Source organism: Grus americana, chromosome 2 (assembly GCF_028858705.1).
Source record: "Grus americana isolate bGruAme1 chromosome 2, bGruAme1.mat, whole genome shotgun sequence".
Taxonomy (NCBI): Eukaryota; Metazoa; Chordata; class Aves; order Gruiformes; family Gruidae; genus Grus; species Grus americana.
Window position 1 is genome coordinate 161,683,973 of NC_072853.1, and position 20,729 is coordinate 161,704,701.

At 40.5% G+C, this 20,729-nt stretch overlaps 1 protein-coding gene and 1 long non-coding RNA gene across 6 annotated transcripts in view; one reads left to right on the forward strand and one right to left on the reverse strand.

Annotated features, from left to right (window-relative positions):
- The window catches only part of PRKAG2 (protein kinase AMP-activated non-catalytic subunit gamma 2), a 224,251-nt gene that overhangs the window by 6,709 nt on the left and 196,813 nt on the right, over window positions 1–20,729 (forward strand). The window contains exon 1 of one of the 4 annotated variants that reach the window (XM_054818182.1): window positions 14,465–14,512. The exons of 1 other annotated variant lie outside the window; for it this stretch is intronic. In XM_054818182.1, the coding sequence (XP_054674157.1) occupies window positions 14,486–14,512 (27 nt within the window). In that variant the 5' untranslated portion in view covers window positions 14,465–14,485. Of the gene's footprint in view, window positions 1–14,464; window positions 14,513–18,244; window positions 18,314–19,175; window positions 19,200–20,729 lie in introns of those variants that run through there. 2 more of the 4 variants (XM_054818181.1, XM_054818183.1) reach the window with 2 other exon arrangements.
- On the reverse strand, window positions 14,401–15,911 carry LOC129203541 (uncharacterized). Of its 2 annotated transcripts, none has more exons than XR_008576070.1 (3): window positions 15,851–15,911; window positions 15,337–15,424; window positions 14,401–14,553 (listed from the first exon to the last, which is right to left on the reverse strand). It is a non-coding gene; the product is annotated as an uncharacterized LOC129203541 (long non-coding RNA). The 2 variants fall into 2 exon arrangements; XR_008576069.1 differs by having other exon boundaries at window positions 14,401–14,556.

Here is a 20,729-nt window from a genome sequence, read left to right on the forward strand (position 1 = left end):
TAGGAGGAAGCGTGTGCATTATAAGTATTATCTGCCATATTATGAAGCCTTTTTCATAATTTATTCACAACAGGCATGCAATTTTCAGGCATCCTTTCATGTCAGTAATGCTGCTGAAACAATGAAAATAAGAAAGTATTCTGCTTCTGCAAGCTGAAGAAAGAAAAGCTATCTGAGTGGTCAGAGTGCTGGCTTACAGCACTTCAAAACACAGGATTTTCCTGCTCAGTTGTAGGCTGACTAGTGGTCTTTCATGAATGACTGAAGTTCAGGTCTGGTTTGTGGAAGCTATGTGCCTATTGATTCCTTTAGAAAAATTTGGGAACATGTTTTCCATGGAATTAGAGAAATCGATACTTGGTGAGCTAGATTAGGGGTAAAATTTGAATTACTCTAATTTTGCTACCTAGCCATAACCTCTGACAAGTTTCCACGGATTCAGGACTGCTCTATGCCTTTAAATAGTTGTGCATTTAATATGTTTGCTAAGCCTGTGTTGTCTTGCTTTTGGTGGTCTTTAAAAGGTGTAACTGCTAACAAGTGTTTTTACAGAATCATGGAGTAGTTGAGGTTGGAAGAGACCTCTGGAGGTTGTCTAGTCCAATCCTCCCGCTGACTGCAGTCAGCTGGAGCAGATTGCTCAGGACTATGTCCCATCGGATTTTGAGTATCTCCTAGGATGGACACAGCACAACTTCATTGCTCTGAAGGAATGCATTTGGGCAAGTGAAAGCACCTTGAGACTAAATACTGTTCAGCCACTACACAGGCACATTGAATTTAACCGCACCGTTGTCTGGATCTTGTCCCAAAAGCATATTGTCCATCTGGGGAGTGAAATTGGACATGGCTGTGTAGTGTAGAGACTGCTGGGAAAAGCATGTTCTGAGATGGGAGTTGAAACTGGAGGCACAATAGTCCCAACAAGGCTTGTGGAAGAAAGGGGCAGTAAGGAAGAGATAAAAAAAGGTGCTTAGTCAGCGTTATCACAATACGTATGGGAGTTTGCCAGCTTCTCAGCAGAGCATTGCATCTTCTGGAACATGGTTTTCATCATGCATTGTCATTCCTTTTGCATAAATTAATTAGAGCAGGATTTGCTGTTACTGAGTACTAATCATGGCTTCTGTGTTGGAAGTGTGATCTAAACCAAGAGGCATGAGGAAGGACAGTTCAGGGATCAGAGCACTAAATCATCACCTAGCTGTCTGAATCTCTACCCAGTGTATTGCCTGAGGTTGGGCAGGGGAGAGTCCTTGATGTAAGCTTTGCATTGCTGAATGGCTGAAGCTTGAGGTCCACAGAGAATAAACTTTTAAAGTATCAGTGTGCCACAATGAAACATCTTATGGGATGTTCTTTCCATCCATACTGAATACTGTTGAGCTAGATGTCTATGCATGCATAAGGCTACATATGTTAGTAAAGACAAACTCGCTGAAGAATTTAAAGCCTTGATAGATGTTCTAGAGTGGAGGCCGGTGAGAGGAAACGATGTTGCCCCTGCAGTACTGATATTCCGGTAGATGGCTGGAGTTTAAGCAACTTGCCCCATGTTGTACAGGAGTGTGACAGTTGGACTCATGAAGTCTTGAGACCTAGTTCACTTATCTTAACCATAAACCCAACCTTGTTCTTATGGTATTTGTCCCATAAGGATCCATGTACAAACTTGATCTAAGTCAGCAGTGATGGAAAGTATTTTTCCTTTCGCTTTTTGAAAATATGTGTGAAGCGAAAGGATTCCAGTCTAATGTCTACAGACAGTCGTGCTGTGTCCTAAAATAACAGTTAGGGCTCTTTTGGCAATCTGATCAGGAAGACCAAGGATTGAGGATATTAGATAAATTAGAGGAGACTATATTAACTTCCAGCATCAAAAGTGGTACTGCAATGAGTATACCTAATTATCACACCCTCCATGTGGTTCATGTGGTTGCTGAAAGTTGTGAAACATTAGTCTTTTTTTTTTTTCCTGAATAGCTGGTGGCACATCAGTTGTAGAGTTCTTGAAACAAGGCATCTGCAGGCATTTAGAATCATAGAATCACAGAATGGTTTGGGTTGGAAGGGACCTTAAAGATCATCTAGTTCCAACCCCCCTGCCATGGGCAGGGACACCCTCCACTAGACCACGTTGCCCAAAGCCTCATCCAGCCTGGTCTTAAACACTTCCAGGGATGGGGCCTCCACAACCTCTCTGGGCAACCTGTGCCAGTGCCTCACCACTCTAACAGTAAAGAATTTCTTTCTAACATCTAATCTAAATCGACCCTCCTTCAGCTTAAACCCATTTAGCATGTAGTCATCTATAAACTCAAGCAGATGGGATTTGGGACATCCAAACCAGCACTTTACCAGCCACGTTCAACCTACAGCACCCTCCAAAAAGTTTGTAGGCATCCTGTCTCCATTCCTGCACTCCAGTGACTTGTCCTTCCAGTTGCTGGAGCTGGGCATTCCCCAGTACTGATGCCAGCTAGTGCAGGAGAGAGAATACCAGCATGGTCTCAACACTATTCTTCTGGGATAATCCTTCCACTAATGCTAGATCAACTCTACATTTTAATGGGAAAATGGAGAGCTTCTGCCATATGAGAAGTTGAGCCAACATTATTCATAAACATAAGATTTATAGCCTGAAATGAATGGGAGGTAGAAGATGTTATTCTGCTGTTCTCTTCACCCTTTTATTTAGCTAGTTGCTGTTAAAGGTAAATACTAATTTAATAGACTTCTTTTAGTTGGGTGACGATTAATTATACATTTTCCTTATATTTCTTATGTTTTTGAGAATGACTGTATGCGCTTTAAGCTATGCAGAGGCAGGAGAGTACATGCCAGCATTTTTCTTTATAAAGTAATACCAGTAATTCAAAAACTGCAATTACTTCAATTCTTTTTTGTGTATTGTGTACTTAGAGTTCTGGCTCCTTTCACTGTGGCAGACCTGTGGAGGCATCATCAGTTGGCATGCAAAAGTTGCTGTTAAATGAACTCTTCTGATTTTCAGCTGTAAACCACTGAAGTCAGTAAAAGAGGAAACATGCCTTACTTAACCATGTTCAGTAGTGGGCCAGTCTCCATTACTTAGTAAGACAAAGATGTTTTTCACCCAGTATTCATCAGCTCTCCGGGTGGACCTCAACCAATAGTTGCCAAGGCAAAGCAAGCTGCTGTTCACCAGTTGGCTTTATTAACAGACTATGTGCATCCTCCTATCCCACCGCAATGCTGAATAAAACATGTTGCCTTACAATTCCTTCTTAGGTAGCCAACATGTTTTATTTTCATGGAGTACATTGTCAGATAAAACAAGTGAGTGGTAACTTGGGAAGCCTTGGTAACTTGTTGACTTTTGATATCCATCTGTCTATAAACTGAGATCCAAAAATCTGAGAACAACAGATGACTCAAGTTTACTTGAAATGCCATTCACAAGATTAATCCTTGAGGAAAAAAAAAAGGTGCTAAGAAGCCTAGTAATTCAGAGAGATGGGATTTTCAAAAGAATTTAGGCACACTAGGTCCCTTTGCAGTATTTGAAGATCCTACTAGTCCACTTGCATCAGGAAGTCCTCAAATGCATTTGAAAATTGAGCTTTATGTCTTCCAAGCTTTCAAGATGCCATTCTTCCCCCTCTGCTGTTATTCCTGTATTACAAAACAGAAGCTGATTTTCCTACTTTTCCACTCCCAATAACATTCTCTTGCCCCTGATAGCTACAATGGAAAAAAACCCCCCAAAACCCCAAGTCAGAAGCTTGTTTTTCATGGAACAGAGATTGAAAGTAATACTAGGAAGTAATTTGGGAAGAGATAAATAGCAGCTGTTCTCTTGATGATAAAGACTGAAACTAATACTGATACTTAGTGCAGTGCAATCTGTTGTGACACATGATAAAGTCTATGTACGACTTTCTGTTTGACTGAGAGTGACCAAGTATTACATATGATAAACACTTCAGAAAGAAATTCCTTTTCTGTTCCCTTCAGTTTTTCAATGTAATTTAAGAAAAAGCTGCAATAATTTAAAATTTGAGAGAATTTTTTATTTGTATATTTTTTATCTGTGTAAACTTTTAAAGTTTTGTGAACTACAGTAGGCATTTAATGTGTTTAGACTCACTGTGGACAGTAATTTCAAATTTACTTTCAAATATAAATGTTTTAAAAGGAAAAATATATTTCACCGCCATAATCTGCATATACTTTTTGTCAGCATGTTTAGGAAGCAGAGGTATATATGGGTTTAAAGGTATTTGGAGTTCTGCAAGTCAGTGTCGATATTGCTTTGTGGGCTGCTGCTTGTTGAGGTCGCTGGAAAGAGATGGGAGGACAAGGGAGCTCCTCAGGTTGTGAGAAGCTGATGGGGTAACCAACTTAGTCTTTGAAATTTCTCTATACATATCAGTTGTAAAAAAATCTTTTAGTCTGGACTGTATTTGGGTTGAAGTAACTGAGGAAGAGGCACACACATAAAAGCAAAGGCTGCTGATACCAATGGCAGTGATCAGTATATGGACTTTCATGGATGAGAGTTGGAACACACAGGCTGAACATCTGGGGACATATGTTTGGGGATCACCTTCTCTTGGAGGAACGGTAAAATCTAATTTCTCTAGACTTTAGCAACAAAATGAGAGGAAATATTAAGTGTACAGTCTAAGGAAACATCCATTTTCAGAGAAGATATTTCTAAGAGTTCATTTCCAGAGAGCAATAGGTACCTTTGATTATGTTTTATGGTCTTGAATGTTCTGTGCACTTGACTAGAGTAATTTAGAAAACATGTAAGGACACAAGTGCAGAGCCTGTGTGTGTGTGAAGGGAAGCTGCCCTGTGTGCAGCTGTTTGTTTGCTATAAACCAAATACATTCAGTGTGTATGTACAAGCTGGCAAATTGCTCATGTTGCAGAGAAATGAGCTGTGATGGAAAATGCAATAGATATTTAATTATTTCAGAAAAAAAAACACATTATGAATATGCTTCTGCCTGATGTTAAAACATCTGGATTTAGTTTCTAGTTGTACTAAGATTATTTTCAATTTCACATCCTGTGTTTTAATGTCACAAAACAAATAGAACAACGAGCTGACTTTGTATCTTGACCTTTAGGCTGTTTTTATTTCTGGTGGGCTTTGGGTTTTTTTGGTTTACAAGACTAGGTAATTTAAAGTCCAATCACCTGGGGTATTGTGCTAAGAGATTAAGGCATATTAATTTGAGTCCTACTGTCCCAGATAATTGGAAACCAGGACTAACTTTCTTCTCTCTTGTCTCTGCTTCCCTGCATACGGCTGTTCCTGTAGAAGGCCTCCAAGACATGTCATGTCAAATAATGCATGGTCTTCAGAGCTCACTGGGGGAGAGAAAACTCTGGGAACAATGTGAACAGGCACAGCCAGGCACTTCCACTAATTGTTGATGTGGACGATGGAATACAAAAGCAGAAGGAGGGAGGGGGGAATGGAAATGTGTCTTGGTGTGGAAATGACTGTGTAAAAACAAATATGCCTGGGCTTGCTCATTGGGAATGTACATGTTGCACAGGAGAACTCCCACAACAGGAATCCTCTGCTTTAGTCTGCCCCTGCCAGATAATTTAAGAAGGTTTCTTTTTTTATTAATTTACCTCTAGAGGCTTTCTTGGCTATTTAGGGATATGGACTTGAGCAACCATGAATTTTAACAGGTAGTGGGAATTTACTGCTGAGCTAGCTTGAAATTATATGTTAATTTTTGGTTCTAGTTATTTGGTATTGCCTAAATGTTGGGAATGGGAAATTTAAATGAATTAATGATTAATGTAACATGCTAGAGGCATTTCAAAATATATTCTGCTGAAGTGGAATTAAATATCTAAGTGATTCTTCCATACTGTGTCCTCTAACCCAAAGCAGACTGAAATGCTTTGCAGATCAATTATATAGAATAAATAAAATAGAATAAAATTACATATTTGAGTTTCTTTTATTCATAATGTAAACCAGAATTTCCTCTCCAGAACTGCTGGACTGAAATATCTATACTGTATTTCTCTTAAACTCTTAAAAAAACCCAACAGGTAAAGATAGTGATGAAGGGATGACCATTTGGTAGCATGAGCCTGAAAATGGAACATTTATCCTATAGGATGGGAGCTATATGAAATTATGAGCAATTGAAAATGAAGTTAGTAAAGTTAGTGAGATTCATAAAGTAAAATGAGTAGATTTATACTTTATTACACAGTGGAACTTTAGCTACACAGGGAAGCTACCAGCCCATGCTGGGATTCATCATCCCCTGGAGATTAAAACGCTCTTTACATCAAGGGAACAGAAGACACAAGTGATACACAGGGCACTTGCATGTTCATCTGTGGCCAAAAGATCATCATACTTACGCTGAAAAGGAAATATTTTTGCAGTGAAATGCAACAGCTGCAATTAGTAATCAGCACGATGCAACACAATTGGTAAAAATCCAAATGCTTACTTTATCCATTTACTAAATGAATCACAAACATCTAACTGAACCGAGAACTATTATGGAGGCAAGAGGAAAGGGAATAGCCAGCAGAAACACCAATTTGTTGATTATATAATGGACCTATCATTAGTAACTTGATTATGCCAATGCAATTGCTTTTTCTCCAAGACAGATACTTGTTCCTACCAGGGCTGACTGATCTTGAAAAGCAGTCTGATTATGCCAGAGTATGTTTTAAATGGAAAATAATAATAGAGTTAAGGAAGATGGAAAACTATTTACCGATAGAAATATGATTGCTGATAGCATTGCAGAAAAGTGAGAAAGCAGAAGGATAGGATGGTTTGTCCAAGGAGTTAGATTTATCCCTTTTTAGTTAAAATTATGTAAATCCAGTGCTGTGAAAGTTATCATGAGGACAGCCCTGAAGACTGATTGTGGCTCAGAGCGCAAATCAAGTTCATAATATAAAATTCCCCACAGCAGTCCATTGTGGCGCTTCTATTTTGACAGGCAGGATCGGCCTTCCAGCAATTACCGCTGAAGATATTTATCATTGCAGTGTGGAAATCCGACTTCCTGGCACTGGGCTGGGAACTTCATTTCACAGTGATCTCCTAAACATCTTTGCTGACTAAGACTGATTTTGAGCATGTTGCCAAAATATTGTAGTTTCTCAGTCTTCTTCCCAGTCTTTCATTTTTTCACATCAGATTTCTCTTTATTATGTGTTCCTATTTTTGTAATCCTGTGATTTCCAAAAGCTGTACCCTCCATGCAAATAATATTCCCTTAGCAGTATCCCCCCAGCCAAAAGCACTAACTGCTATCTCTAGATACAGTTTCTAAAACCCACCACAATCGCAAAATACAAAGACCACAGAAATCAATCTCAGAGTTCCATCTTGGGTCTTTATGGAATGGATTTTTAGTTTTCTTTACATCCCTGAGACATGGGTAAACGTCAGAGATGATTATCAGGTTTTTCATAAATTTTGATGACTTTGGCTGCGCAAGGGTGGGATACTTAATGCTAATGGGAACCACAGGGCTCCTGCTGTTTCATGGAGGATACCCACAATTAGCATTTTGGGGGATTTAAAGAATATTTTTTTGGCTTAAGTGACCTGTTCAGCACAGAACGGGGAGCGGCTGAACGTGCTGGAAGATTTCCAGTTGTATGAGCTGCTCACCACTAGATATGCTGGGTGTGATTCTGGTGTTACTTGCCTTAGCGGGAATATTTTCCCTGTCATCACTGAAACCGCTGTCATCAGTGGGGTTGGAGCTGGTGGCACTATTTCTGCACAAGATGAAAATGTTAAGATTTTGTTATGACTCTCTGCAGCTTAGAGCAATGGGAGAAGGAACCACCTAAAGTTTGTGAGTGTATAAAGTATAAATGAACAAAGTATGGTGTACTGGTAAATACTCCATCAATGGATACCAAAGTATTGGTATTTTTTTTTTTCAATTTTGCAATCATTCAATTTGACAAACATCTAAGTTTCTTCTGGATGTTCTGCTGAGAGCTTTCTCTCCTTGCAGACAACTTTTACAGAGCTGCTTACCACAAATCTTACCACATTTAACGGGGCTGTGCAAAAAGCCTGATATAAGAGATCTGTGATGGAGATGGGAGAGTGAAACCAGGGTAGGGAGGTATTATATGGCTAATGCTACGATTCACCCTCTCTGCTATTCTGATTGTGTTACGACTGTAATTCTGTAGCTGTGGTTTCTTCCAGGGGTCTAAACTGGGAGGCAGGTAAGAGGTTGAAGTCACTGTGAGCCAGAAAACCTAAAATATCTCTGTGAGTATTGGCAAGGTGCCCAGACCAGAATAAATATGTTTAGCCTTTCTCTTTCACATCCCCCTTGTAGAGACAAAACACAAAAAAGGCCAAACAGAATTCTGACAGACCGTATTTTGTTTAAATAGAGGCCTGGTAACTATATGAGATCAAGAGACAGTTATAAGACTAAGTCCTGTACTTTATATGGATTTATAACAGTCATTTAAATAAAATATGCCTTTGTGCACAGTCTAAGGATCTGTAAATTCAAACTGTTTTATGTATGTTTGCATAATATATGGTTTTTATGTGTAGTACGTATACTTGGCTAGATTTTTTTTGTTGGAATCATCATGGTGATTTAGTTAATGTTGTTTTCTTCTCTGAGCATCGTGTCAGAATTTATCACGATCTATTTAATAGGAAAAAACCTTCTTTTATCTGTCCCAATTTGCACACAAGGTCAGTTCCGAGGAAAGCTTGACTTTTCTGAGAAGCTTCCAGAAGTTCCAAGAAAGGTTCATTTCCATCTGGTAATTAATTAAAAATAGGCCTTAAGAAGTTTGTATTTTCCTTTCTAGGATATTCTGTTACTTAGGCTTTTCAGCACTGCTGCCCATGAGTCTGTGTGTCATTTTACAGGAGTGCTCAGAAAAGGATCCGTGATACCAGTGGAAGGACAGGACTCACCTCCGACGGCTGGAGCTAGAGTTCTTGGTCTGGCACATTGGTTGGGCTGCCCAGGAGGTTTTAACTTTGGGAAGGAAATTTAATGATATGTTCTGGCAAGCCTTAACATTTTCTTTCTCTTGACTTTTTATTGTTGGGAAATTACATGTAAAGCAACTGTGACTGGTGCAACATATTTTTTATTTTATGTATAACTTCAACGTTAAGTCTTTTCCAAGTATATGTATTCATTAAGCTGACCATAGAAATTCAGTCAAACATAAACTCAGCTATTGCTGGTAATTCATTAACAGATTCATCTAAAACTTTGTCCAAAGCTTTAGTTTCTGAATCAGGTCATGAATGCCTCATTTCCTCACCAGTCCAAAAATACACAGTCGATTTGGTGGCTAAAGCCAAGTCTAGCCAGACTGTGAGCAACCTCCTAACCACAAGCTTGCTTTATCTTGGATCCAGCTGTACTACTTCTTCCACGTGTCAGGGCTGTAGAGGAAGAGGATATCCTTGAAGTGTGAAACATGACAGTCTTGACCCTACACCCTGATGGTTTTGTTCTTGATCTTGAAGGGAGCATGTAGCCCAAACCAAACGCTCGCTCCACTGACCTTCTGGCAGTTAGTTACTTGGCCGGGTACAGAGTATGTGGCGTAATCTCTGGAACTGATACAAACCATCTCATATGAAAAGCTCTGAAGTGCTTTAGAAGTTATGTTTTGCCATATATGACTGACATATAGATAGATCTGGGACAGAGATCACTAGGTGTTTCACTGGTGCTTAGCAGTGCTAGGAAAATTTATGCAGGAATTCAAGAAAATTACTTCATCTGGAATATCTGATAGGGAGGACTTTGCCAAAAAACACAATGTGTGGAACAGAGTTTGGAGTCAAAATCCATTTTCTAAAGGAAAGTGTTGTGAGATCTTGAACGGATGCAAGCGGTTTGTGTCTAGAGAAAAACATGTTTTTGTTCATTCCACGTAAACTCAAGTGCCTCTGTAGCACTTTGCCTGCCTGCATTGGCCCTGGTTTGGAGGGGTTCATGGTGAAGCAAGTAATATCAATGCCCTAATTACTCTGAAATGTAAAATAACATCAATCATCGGACTGTCGATTCTCGGGTACATGCAAGATCCAGATGTTCCCCAGTCTCATCTTGTTATCTATATGCTATTCCGTTTATCCTCTGTAGATCATAGCTCTTATCAGACAAGTGTACTCTCTAATATCAACCATCTGTGCACTCAAGTTTTCACTTACACCTTCAACATTGGGAGACCTGCTTTATTTGAACTTGCCAAAGAAGTGGACTCTTGGAGGATATCCAGGTTTTTATTGATGGGGTATTTGATCCAACAAATGTTTTAGAACTCTCCTCAAAAGAAAGCCTGGTGAGAGAGCCAACATAACATAATAACCCTAATGCACTGCCCTCCTCCATCTCCTTCCTTCTGCAAATTTCAAAATGTTTAGGAGAAATGGTTGAGTTAATAATACCCGTGTTGCCCTGGAAGTATCATTATTTCTGATTTAAAGCTTGGAAAGCAAAAAATAGAACAAGTAATTCACCCAAGTCTATAGCAAGCCGGAAAGTGGAGCTCAACAGCTCCCTAGTCTTATACGTAAGTTAAAAAAAACCATCGTGCTTAAAGCCAGACTGTTCCAGGTAATTCAGCGCTGGCAGATGTCTTGGCCAACTCTACTGCTGATTCTGCACTGACTTGATATGGAGCTTGTCATATATAAGATCCACTGTAATGAGGCTCCCTTTGACCTCAGGAGTTCACCTGTGATGAGGTCTGTTGCCAGACTCCCGTGTCAGTAGATTTGCTGTCTTCGGTTGTGGATGAAGTCAATTCGACCCAGTTGAGGAAGAATCAGACAGCACCGTGAGCCCGTGGCTCCCCATAAAACATCCTTTCTCTGCCATTCATTGTTGTTAGGGCTGAATGGAAATAAGCCAGTGTTAAATACAGGGTGGGAAAGTATAGCCTTGCCTTAAACTGAGTACAGCTGCTCTTTTGTTAGTCGAGCTGTAAGCAAGGGCAAGCAGTGTTTTGGCATGCTCTTGGCTCCATAAAAGCACTGCTGAGGGAGCAACGGAAGTTACTCCCACTATTTTAAAAGACAGGTCACCAGACTCCCAAAGTTACAGCAGCTGATGCCTCTGGAGAGCTGGCTGTTCCCTAAGCCCTGGGGAGAGCTGAGGAAGAGCGTATGCTGTGAAGGACGCCCTCACCGTGGGAACTGTGGTTTGAACCTGGAAAGACGGTGACAAATCAGTTCAGCATTCTCCCAACGAGGGTCTGTTCTTTCTAGATGTGATAAAAGTAGTCTTCCAGGTGGCTGAGACAGGTGAAAGTAGGGACCATGGTGGTGGCTGGTCAAATGCTTGAAATACCAGTGCTGTATAATGCTATGTTCCCCTTCCCATCCATTTTCAGGAAGTTGGGTTTTTTTCTTCTTTTCTTTCTCTGTCCTGTTTTACTTGTAATTTCACTTTTAAAGCTTTTCCTTCCTCTTTCTGAGCTTCTCTTTTAAATCTATTAAAAAGACATTTCTTTCAGATTCACAGAAATAGTGTTTGCTTGCTTGTTTGCTTTTCCAGGGTATTCAGTAGATTACAGAGATAATTTCTGCTTGTTGGTTAGCTTGCGTAGATCGGATCATCTTGATTCCCCTTTGGAGTCATTATACAGCTCTTTGTTAAATCTTGGGGCATTTGAGACTCTTGTATAAGCTGATGATCCGTTTTTATGAGTAGTATCCCATGCTTGTCATGTATATATGTATATGGGTGTGCCTGCATACACCCATATTTCCATGCAGCACATTTGATGTGAGGTTTTCAAGAAAGACCAGAAGCATGGTGCTAGGGAGCAAGGACTTCTTATGACAAGTTTTGTATGTTTTGATGCAGGTTTAGCAAAAGAATGTGGCTGGCATACTCTGAACACTGAAAGGGTCACTCTCTGACATGCAGCCACGTGTTGTGTACCAGTCTTTTTCCAAAGCTGGAAAACAGTTCAGAATTAACCTTTCTGAATAATCATATATTTTTATGTTGACCCTCACACTATACATAGAATGACTCCTTTCCAGATGTCCATAGCCCTTCCTGATCTTCCAGTCATTAGACATCGGAACTGTTTCTGTTCTGCAGATCTGTCAGCTGTTGGGTCTCCACAACAGGAGCAGAACTTCTTGAGCCTAGAAAAAAATGCTGGGAATAATTATTATTCTTTTCCCTTGTTGCTGTAGAAGATGCGTAAAGCAAGGAGGAGCCTTCTTTAACCAGCCATTTGTTTCCATTTCCTGCTTCTGTAGGAAAATCCTGCAAGCACCCTCATTATATCTTCCTTGTAATAAACTTCACCAGTCTGAAAAGTAGTGATGTTTCTTGTTCTCATTAGAGCTTTCCTCCAGAATTTCACTCTTTTCCTTTCCTAATTTCCAACCTAAATTTATTCACAATCAGTTTCCATTTTCTAATTGCACCCACAAAGCGTCCTTTATCTCTCTTCTCCCTCATTGGTGTTTATCCACCTTATGTAACTTTGGAGAAGGAGCGCAAGCGCTCTCAGCTGTCAACTGCGAAACTAAGTGAACCAAGCTCTTTTAGTCACGTCCCACAAGAGAGACTCTGTGTTCCTCTCATCGTCAAAATAGTCTTTTGGTGCACCTGTTCCCAGCTGAATTAATGAGCAGATGACCAGAACTGTACACATTATTCCAGACGAGTTTTCCCTGTGCTAATATATATATATATGGTATTAAAGCTTTCTATCTGCTCTGGAGACTTCCTGGTGCATGCTCTAATCACACGTGCTTTATCCGTAGTGGCATTACAATGATAGCTCCTAGTTAACCTTTTGAGACAGGTATGCTTTGGTTTGTCTCTATCCAGCTGTTGAACGCTCAAGTTTTAGACAAAATTATAGTCCATAAATATGTAATTTAGGGAATTAAACTAAATTCATTAAATTGATTAAATTAACCTGATTTCTGTTCTTCCACTCATCGATGTTATCCAGTCGTTCCTGTGAGATATTCTGGTGCTTCTGTTAGGGAGTGAGACCAATAGCTTGGTATCATCACCAAGGCGTCTGGCTTAGCTTAAACATATCGAGGTTGTTTACCTGGATTTCAGTAAAGTGTTTCATGGAAAGATTATTGCTTCTCTTTGCACTAGAGACTTAAAATTCCTTGTCCTCCATGCTGCCCAGGATGTCAACAAGAGAAAGAACAAGAGACTCCTCCTTATTCTCAGTGTTGATAGCTGGCACTTGAGTGGCCCAGTGTGGCAAAGAGAAACAGCAAGAGGATGTACAGGGGGTTTCAGAGGGTTTGCTATGTACAAACTAAATCTTGGAAGAATTTCCTAAGAAATTGAGATCTCTCCCACTGCTCTCTGGCTTATCACTAGGCCAGAGTTGAGCAGAGTCTCACAGAGATGGCACAAGACAGACCTGTGTTGCTCCATGAGACCCTACCAGATTTCATGGTCTCAGTGTCAGTGATAGATCTTTTTGATTCAATATTGTATTTTTTAAAAAATTGGGCAAATAATTTATTTTTCTAATTTTTGCCTTTTTTAATCCTGATTTTAGCTAAAACTTACTTGAAAAAAATGTACCTCTGAGGGGGGCATCTGTCAAAGTTTGTTGAATTATAACCCACTAAAACAGGGGTTATGTTTGCTAAGTATTTGTGTAGCATTTGCTATAGGTTGTATAGCCTATAGACCTCTTGTTGCAGAAGTATGAGTGAAAATAGATCCGTTTCATGCAGGAAGACAACCTAATTACCTGACCAAATTGTTAAGACAGAATTAAAAGAGTTTAGTTAGGGCTACTTTTGTCATCCTTGGAGCAGTAGTAGCTGTCTAGAGCTTTAAATTTACAGTAGAGAGAGCGATTAGGGCAAGCGGATGGGGTAGATGTTTGGTGGTTTGGCTAAAACAACATGACCTTTGGAGCTAAACCTGCTTCTACTTGGAGGTTGGGCTCCCTCTGTTTGGGGTGACCTGCTTTTCACACTTCTTTTCTTGATGGGTTTATAGTTCTTGAGAGAAGCTGAAGTAGATTTGAAGTAGAAGTTACTCAGATTCTGTTTCAGGGTATTCTCCAGCTGGCTTGAGAGGCTGATAATGCCTGAAATAATTTTTAAAGCTTTGTTTCCTTTTTCTTTCTGCTACATTTTATAAACTTCTCTTATTCCCTCCTTCCCTTTTTTATGTCCTTTTTTCTTCTTTTTTTCTATCTGTTTTCTCTGGTCTCTTTGCAGGGTATGAGCAGTCCTTTTTCAGTGGTGATATTCAAGGGAAATAAAAGGTTAATACAAGATCTGGGCAAATAATGATTCGTTTCCAGCAGTGCTACCAGCCGAATTGGCTTTCGGCTGCGTTGTGTGCTGAAAACTGATGACTTACAATTGGCTGAAGCTGACGGTGGGGCTGGAGCAGCTGTGGTACAGCAGGACGGCAGAAACTTGCAGAAACAACTGGTTTTGTTAAAGCTGAAAATGAACGTTGTTTTCCCCCCTTCTTGTGTAAGTAGGTGCTCTGAAGGTTTTCTTCTGCTGTTAGATACCTGCTGAGAAGCAGCAAGATTTCAAGAACAAAGCTGTTTGCATGTATGTAAACTAATGCAGTGAAATGTTTAAGTAATTTATCTGGTAATGCTTATGCTTTAGTAAGGATTTTTTATCTTTTCTTTTTCTATAGATTTAGCACTTTTGGAAAAGTTGCTGGATTAACAGCCCTGTAGTAGTCCATTTATCCAGAGAGCAGGTACTGCGCAGCCCTTGGCCTGGCATTGCCTTTTGCTCACCTGCCAATCTAGAGCCCCTTGAGAGGATGCTGGGTGTCCATGCCAGTGTCTGTTCACCCCACCACCGTCCTGTGGAGGTCTGAGAAGTTATGCTTTGCCGAAAGCTGTGATAGTTTTATGTTGCACACTGAGGACCGTTTGAAGTTCAACCGAGTACAAATGAATCTCGTAGCAGTGAAGCTGATTTATGAGGGCACTCTCTGGGAGGGCTGCATGGCATTTGCCGTGCCAAGGGAACTGTTTCTGGAGAGAAACTAGCCACTGCTCTCTCGGCCATTATTCCTACCAGCTCCTCTTTCTGCTCTGCTGCTATTAGGACCAACGTAGTTCTACCAGAGAGGGTTTTCTTCTGGGCAAATGTCATTTTTATACTGTTACCTAGAGTCTTTTCATCTATGCTAGCAATGTTACTGCTGCTTCCCCTGGGGCTGCACCACGTACCCTGAAATGCGTCAGTGTGGTGCCATAAATGCTGAGTGCTTTGTTGTTTCCTTAATCCGTGCTGACTCCATCGTTTCTGGATATTATCAGAAAAGTGCTCACCTCGGTAGCAATAGTGTATGGTCCACTAGGCTTCATGTTCTTGCCTGTGTCATCACATGAAGTGGTGTTAGAACTGTCCAGATCTTTCCTCCAAAGAGAGGTGAAAAGAAAGGGGAAGGAAGAGCGTAAGTGGCTCTTCTTATCAGCAAAAAAGAGGATTTGTTTTCTCACAGACTAAGCTGCTAATGCTGAATGACATAAAGAAAGAGATGAGAGCTGCTAAGTCTCTGAGGAGGGTTGTGGGGACAAAGTATGGTCTCCAAGGAGGATACAAAAGACAAAACAAAGGAAAACCAATGAAATTATGGAAAGAAAAAATAAGCCCCTCCAAGAGGAAGCTTAGCAAAGAAAATGGGCAGCAGGCAGCAAAGTTATGATGTCTGTATCAAGGAACCCAGGGCCAGTTGAGGCTGGTGAAGATCATCCTCCAAGTAACAGATAAGATTCATAAGAGATAAGATTCATAAGCAACAGAAGAGAAATTTAAAGGGGTAAGGGGCCTAATTTTCCTTACCTTCCTCCAAAATAATTTACTATAGCTGCACTGCTTGGAAGAGTTACTGCATCAGGATGGGTTGTTCCCGTATAAAGTCCCCTGGCTTCCATTGATTGTTAACAAATAAGCTTCCAAGGCCAAAGGTGAAAATGTCTCCTACTGATGTTGTAGTTATTTCCCAAAAGAGAAAGAAGTGTATGAAATACCAGAGAAAGATAGCCAAGAAAGACTGCCTTTTTCGAGGAAAGGTACTGAAGGACCACAGATGGGTTTGAGTGTTTAGCTGGGAAGCCTAAATCATCTTCACAAAACATTGAAAGCAAGAAAAAACAATAATGAGATCAGGGGAACAGACTGAAATAGAGATGGCAGAAAATCTGACCTTTGCTCTTGGTTACGTACCCAACAGATTACCTACGGAAAGAGTAAGAGTTGTGGTGAGATACCTTAGTGTTCCTGACAAATCTGAGAACTTCATAAGAGTCGAACAGGATGTTCTGGGTATTGTCCAGATCGTTGATGTAGGTATGAGTGGGACATGGTGAAAGAAGCAAGACCAGCTTGCTTTCAGCATTCACCAGGCTTTCTGGAGTTGCTGATGTCTATTAATAAGCCCTTTACCTGGATTCTTAACTTTTTACCTAGTAATAGTGGAAACAGAGATCTGAAACAGCACAGCCATACACAGGCTTGTGTATTTTGGTATTTCCCCCAAATTAAGCTTATTTTAGTGAACTGAAATGTTAACATTTTAGAGAAATAGAAGTGCCACTGATTCCTGGCATGATCCACCCCTTACTTCTTGCCACGAGTTTTGCTATATTTGCCATCTGAGCTTCTCGTGTGCTGGACAACACAAAGCAGGGTTGCTTCAAAACAGAACAGTTGACTTGTTATTAGTAGCCTGTTTGTTTGTCCTCAGGCCTATTTATAAAAACAGCCCCAGGCAGGGAATTCTGCCAGCAGCCCAACCGCTAAACAATTACAGATCTTTTCTTGGAGCAGTGTGTTCAAATCTATGCAATAATTCAGCAGCAAACCATAGCCCCTGCTCACATGTGTATGAAAGTAGCCATTTTTGTGTGAGGCACTTTTTTTTTTTTAAATAAAACCACAGTCTCAAAAAGTATCCATGTTAATGTGTATAAAAATACAAAATTTAACTTACAGGGATCACTGCCAATTTAGTGAAACCAGGCCCAGTAAGATATGCAGAACTCAAAAGGAAGTCAAAATGGTCAAATAAATATTAATCAAAAACTACGCATAGGCTGCAAACTCAGACAAGGAATTCAAGGGACTGGTACTCACAAGGGGCCAAGCTTTCCAGCTCCCTCTGGTTAGGTTTAAGCAAAAAATAAAAGGAACCCCCCCTCTGCGAGGGAGAAGATTCATCTTATTTTGGAAGGACACGGTAATACCTGGTTTTATTGGTGGTATGATACTTCACAGATTTCAAATCACGAGCGTGATCGATGGTTGATCGGCTTTGCACGGTTAGTGTTGCAATGCAGCTGAGACGTACGCTTTAGTGGATGTAGAACTATAGGGACTAAATGATAGTCCCTTGGTGGCAAAAATGTGCTAGAAGTAGGTGGAGGCTTAAATGTTTGGATCTGGGTTTTGGTTGTGTTCAGACTGCTGTAACAGCATAGCAAAAGGATTTTGTGAGAATAGCGTGGTAAACAACAGACAGTAAACAAGTCTCGTAAATCTTATGAAAGGTGGGAACGTTCAAGTGAGACTTTGGGGGGAAGTCCTCTCCAATGGAGACTGCAAAATTTACACAAGGCTGGATCACTTCTCGGTACAAAGTACAGAAGTCATGAACCAGATGATCTCTGCTTGGAGAATGTGCGTTTGTTAACCAGATTGGTTGTATTTCAAGGGTTTGAAATGTTCTTTCGGAACTTGAAATATGTGTCTGTGTTTGCTAGATGTGACGCAAGATTTTGACAGTTTTGCATTTGATTTATAACTTAAGCCTTAAGGAAGACCTAGAATTCGGGGTTTAACCCCAAATCACTATGGAATTTGTTAGATCTTTAGATATTGGGGTTTTAAAACTTGTTATTTTATAGCTATTTTACTGTATTCTTCCTTGGAGGGAAAACAAAGCAAACCTGCCTAGCTACTGCCATGGAGAGGCGTGGCAGGGACAATCTATCCCTCAGATAACTGAGGCACGGATTATATAAATACACCCTTGAAACATTTAATCCCTCCATTGATGTCGGAAGATTGAGGCAAATCCTGAAATAGCTTAAAAATCAACTGCTGTGCACAGGACAAGAGTTGGAAACTCAGAAATCCCTGACTCCTTTTGCTGCGTACACACATTTCTGGAAAACGTGCTCGATTAAAGGTATGACAGAGGCAGAGCCGCTGCATCTCCAGCGCATACAGCAAATTGAAGGGATATGGCGCATGGATGGAGGAAGCCCACAGCGTCGTCTGCTGCTTCTCCCATGCAGCAGCCTGGTAATGTGAATGAGAAAGATTATATTTTAGGATGCATACTCTGTCCTTGTTCACTCTTCAGGTTAATGACAAAAAGACTAAAGATGTTAAAATTTGGATGCCATAGTTCAAAAATGAAGTCATCCAGTATTAAAAGTGTATATACCTCTTGAACTAGGAGATGAGGGAGTTGGAAGGAATCCTGTAGAATTTGTGTAAGTTTGTTTCCTATAATTTACTTTGTCATGTGCAAGGTAATATGCAATATTGGACAAAGGAGCAGATGCAGATTTTAACTATAAAGTGTTAAGTTCTGCAAAGTAAGTGACCTATTGTTTCTTTTCTCTTTTTTCTTTCACCTCTTTCTTTGTCTTAATTACAGTTTAAAAATTGGGGGCTGAGCAGAAATGTAGCTCTCAGTTTCAGTTCCTCCTTCTTGCACAGAGCCCTTGTTGGATTGCCCTGATCTCCCTTCCCTACAGATTATTCAGCCACTGTTCTTTACAGAAAGGGTTAAGATATGATGTTGAAACCAGTCTCCTGTTTACAATCATTGCAGAACTGTAGTATGGAAATTTCCATCTGCAGCAAGATTTAAAAAAAAAAAAAAAAATCCCTGCTGATTTTGTGAACATTTAGATCCAAATAAAGAAATAGTGGCTGAATCAAGCATATTAATTCTGATTAGCACATACAGTGTGTTCAGCCAAAGAGGTCTAAGCTAACAGCCCCCCATCCTCTGAAGAAATTAGCTTGCTCTGCTATTACAGCTGGCAAAAGGGTTTCAGTATCAGCACAGGAACCACAGTTTCACTTGCAGAGGTACCTAAACTGCTCAACTCCGATCATCTTTGTATTGAGGTCTTCTAAAGTGCAGTGCTTCCTTCTTTAGGGAGATATGATCAAGGTAAAAAAATACTGACTGTAACTATTGCTAGCAGTGGGTTAATTTTTCTTGTTATGTAGCTCTTTCATCTGTTTGGGCAATGACAAGTACAAGGATGTCGATACTTTTGGAGAGTTCATAGTGCAAGATGTCTGTGGTAGATTTAAGTCTGTGATTTGATTATTTCGGAAAGGAAAAAAAAGATTTGTGGATCCTACAGGCCTTTCGAAGAAACTAGATAGTTGCTTAACTTCTCTGAAAGCAAGACCAGCGCTGTCTCTGTTTCACATGCTGTTTTACACATTTCCAGGATTACAAGGGGTGTAATTTCACATAGAAGTTGTGTTGAATTTTCTGTATCAGTTCTGAGCACGCGCTAATAAAGCACCTATCTCCCTGCAGCCACAGCTGCCTCTCCTGCTCCTTGACAGCCCAGCAGTGTACAGTCATGTAGTGTTTGCGCTGGGCACAGAAGAGTGCACTGCTTATATTTAAAAAACTTTAAAATTTGCATCGAAGACTGATATTTTCTGTTAACCCCAGAATTTAAATTATTGTTGCTATGTTAAGTTCCTGAGCGTAGCAGATTACGAAAAGCAAACTTTATGACAAAACGCGCAGTTGTGGTTTTGGGAAGAGGTTCTTTCCCAAGCTGATGCTTTTTCAGGTGTGTACTGTTAAGGTTTGTCACTGGGCCAGTCTGGGAAGCAGCATTTGATATCTCAGTGAAACTAGTGCTGGTCTGTGAGCCGCTGAGAGGAGGAATCAACTGATCCCTTTCTTGTGGGCTGTGTGCTTAGCGCTCACTTGAGCACTCTTGTACGCTGGCTAATGAGCTTGGCCATCTCAGCATCTTCAGGCTGCTCTAGGTGACTGTGTTTTTTCATGAAAGCAAAATTCAGGGTGTTCCACTTCCTCCTATTTTGCTTTTAGGACAAGTTATAATTAATCTTCTCTTGCCTTTGTAAACCCCAACCCAAAGTTCTGCATAAGCAGTAATAATCAAGGTTAGTAATTCAACACTATAGTGATTTCTATTTTCAGAGGCTCTTACAAGCATTACACAGTTAATTGTCACAACACTTTTCCTGTAAATGAGTGTTATGCTCATTTTTTTAGCTGGGCAAACATCTTGCTGAAGTGCAGAGCTGTGTTGAAAGCACGAATGAAACAAATGGTGGCATTGAGATGGATTTCAGCAATGCCTTTTGCCAGAATAAGGTGGGATGCCTTGGCTTTACCTGCCGGGGGAGAATGTATGATGCTGCATAACTTCTGTACTTGCTGGGAAGAGCAAGCATCCCCAGACAGCATCCGAGGGGGCTGTACCGCCCGTGCTTTTAACTGTGCGCTGACAGCTGCGGATGATCTCCTGCTGGATAGCACGGAAGGTGGCTGGGTCTCTCGCTGTTGCTGTGTAGATTACGTGTAGAGATGTTGGCCTCGTGCTCCCTACCTTGCTGGTGCAGGGCACGCTGGAACAGTCAAGAGGGATTTGCCCGAGGGAATGAAGAAACAGTGTAAGAATCAGGATCAGATTTATTCTTTTTA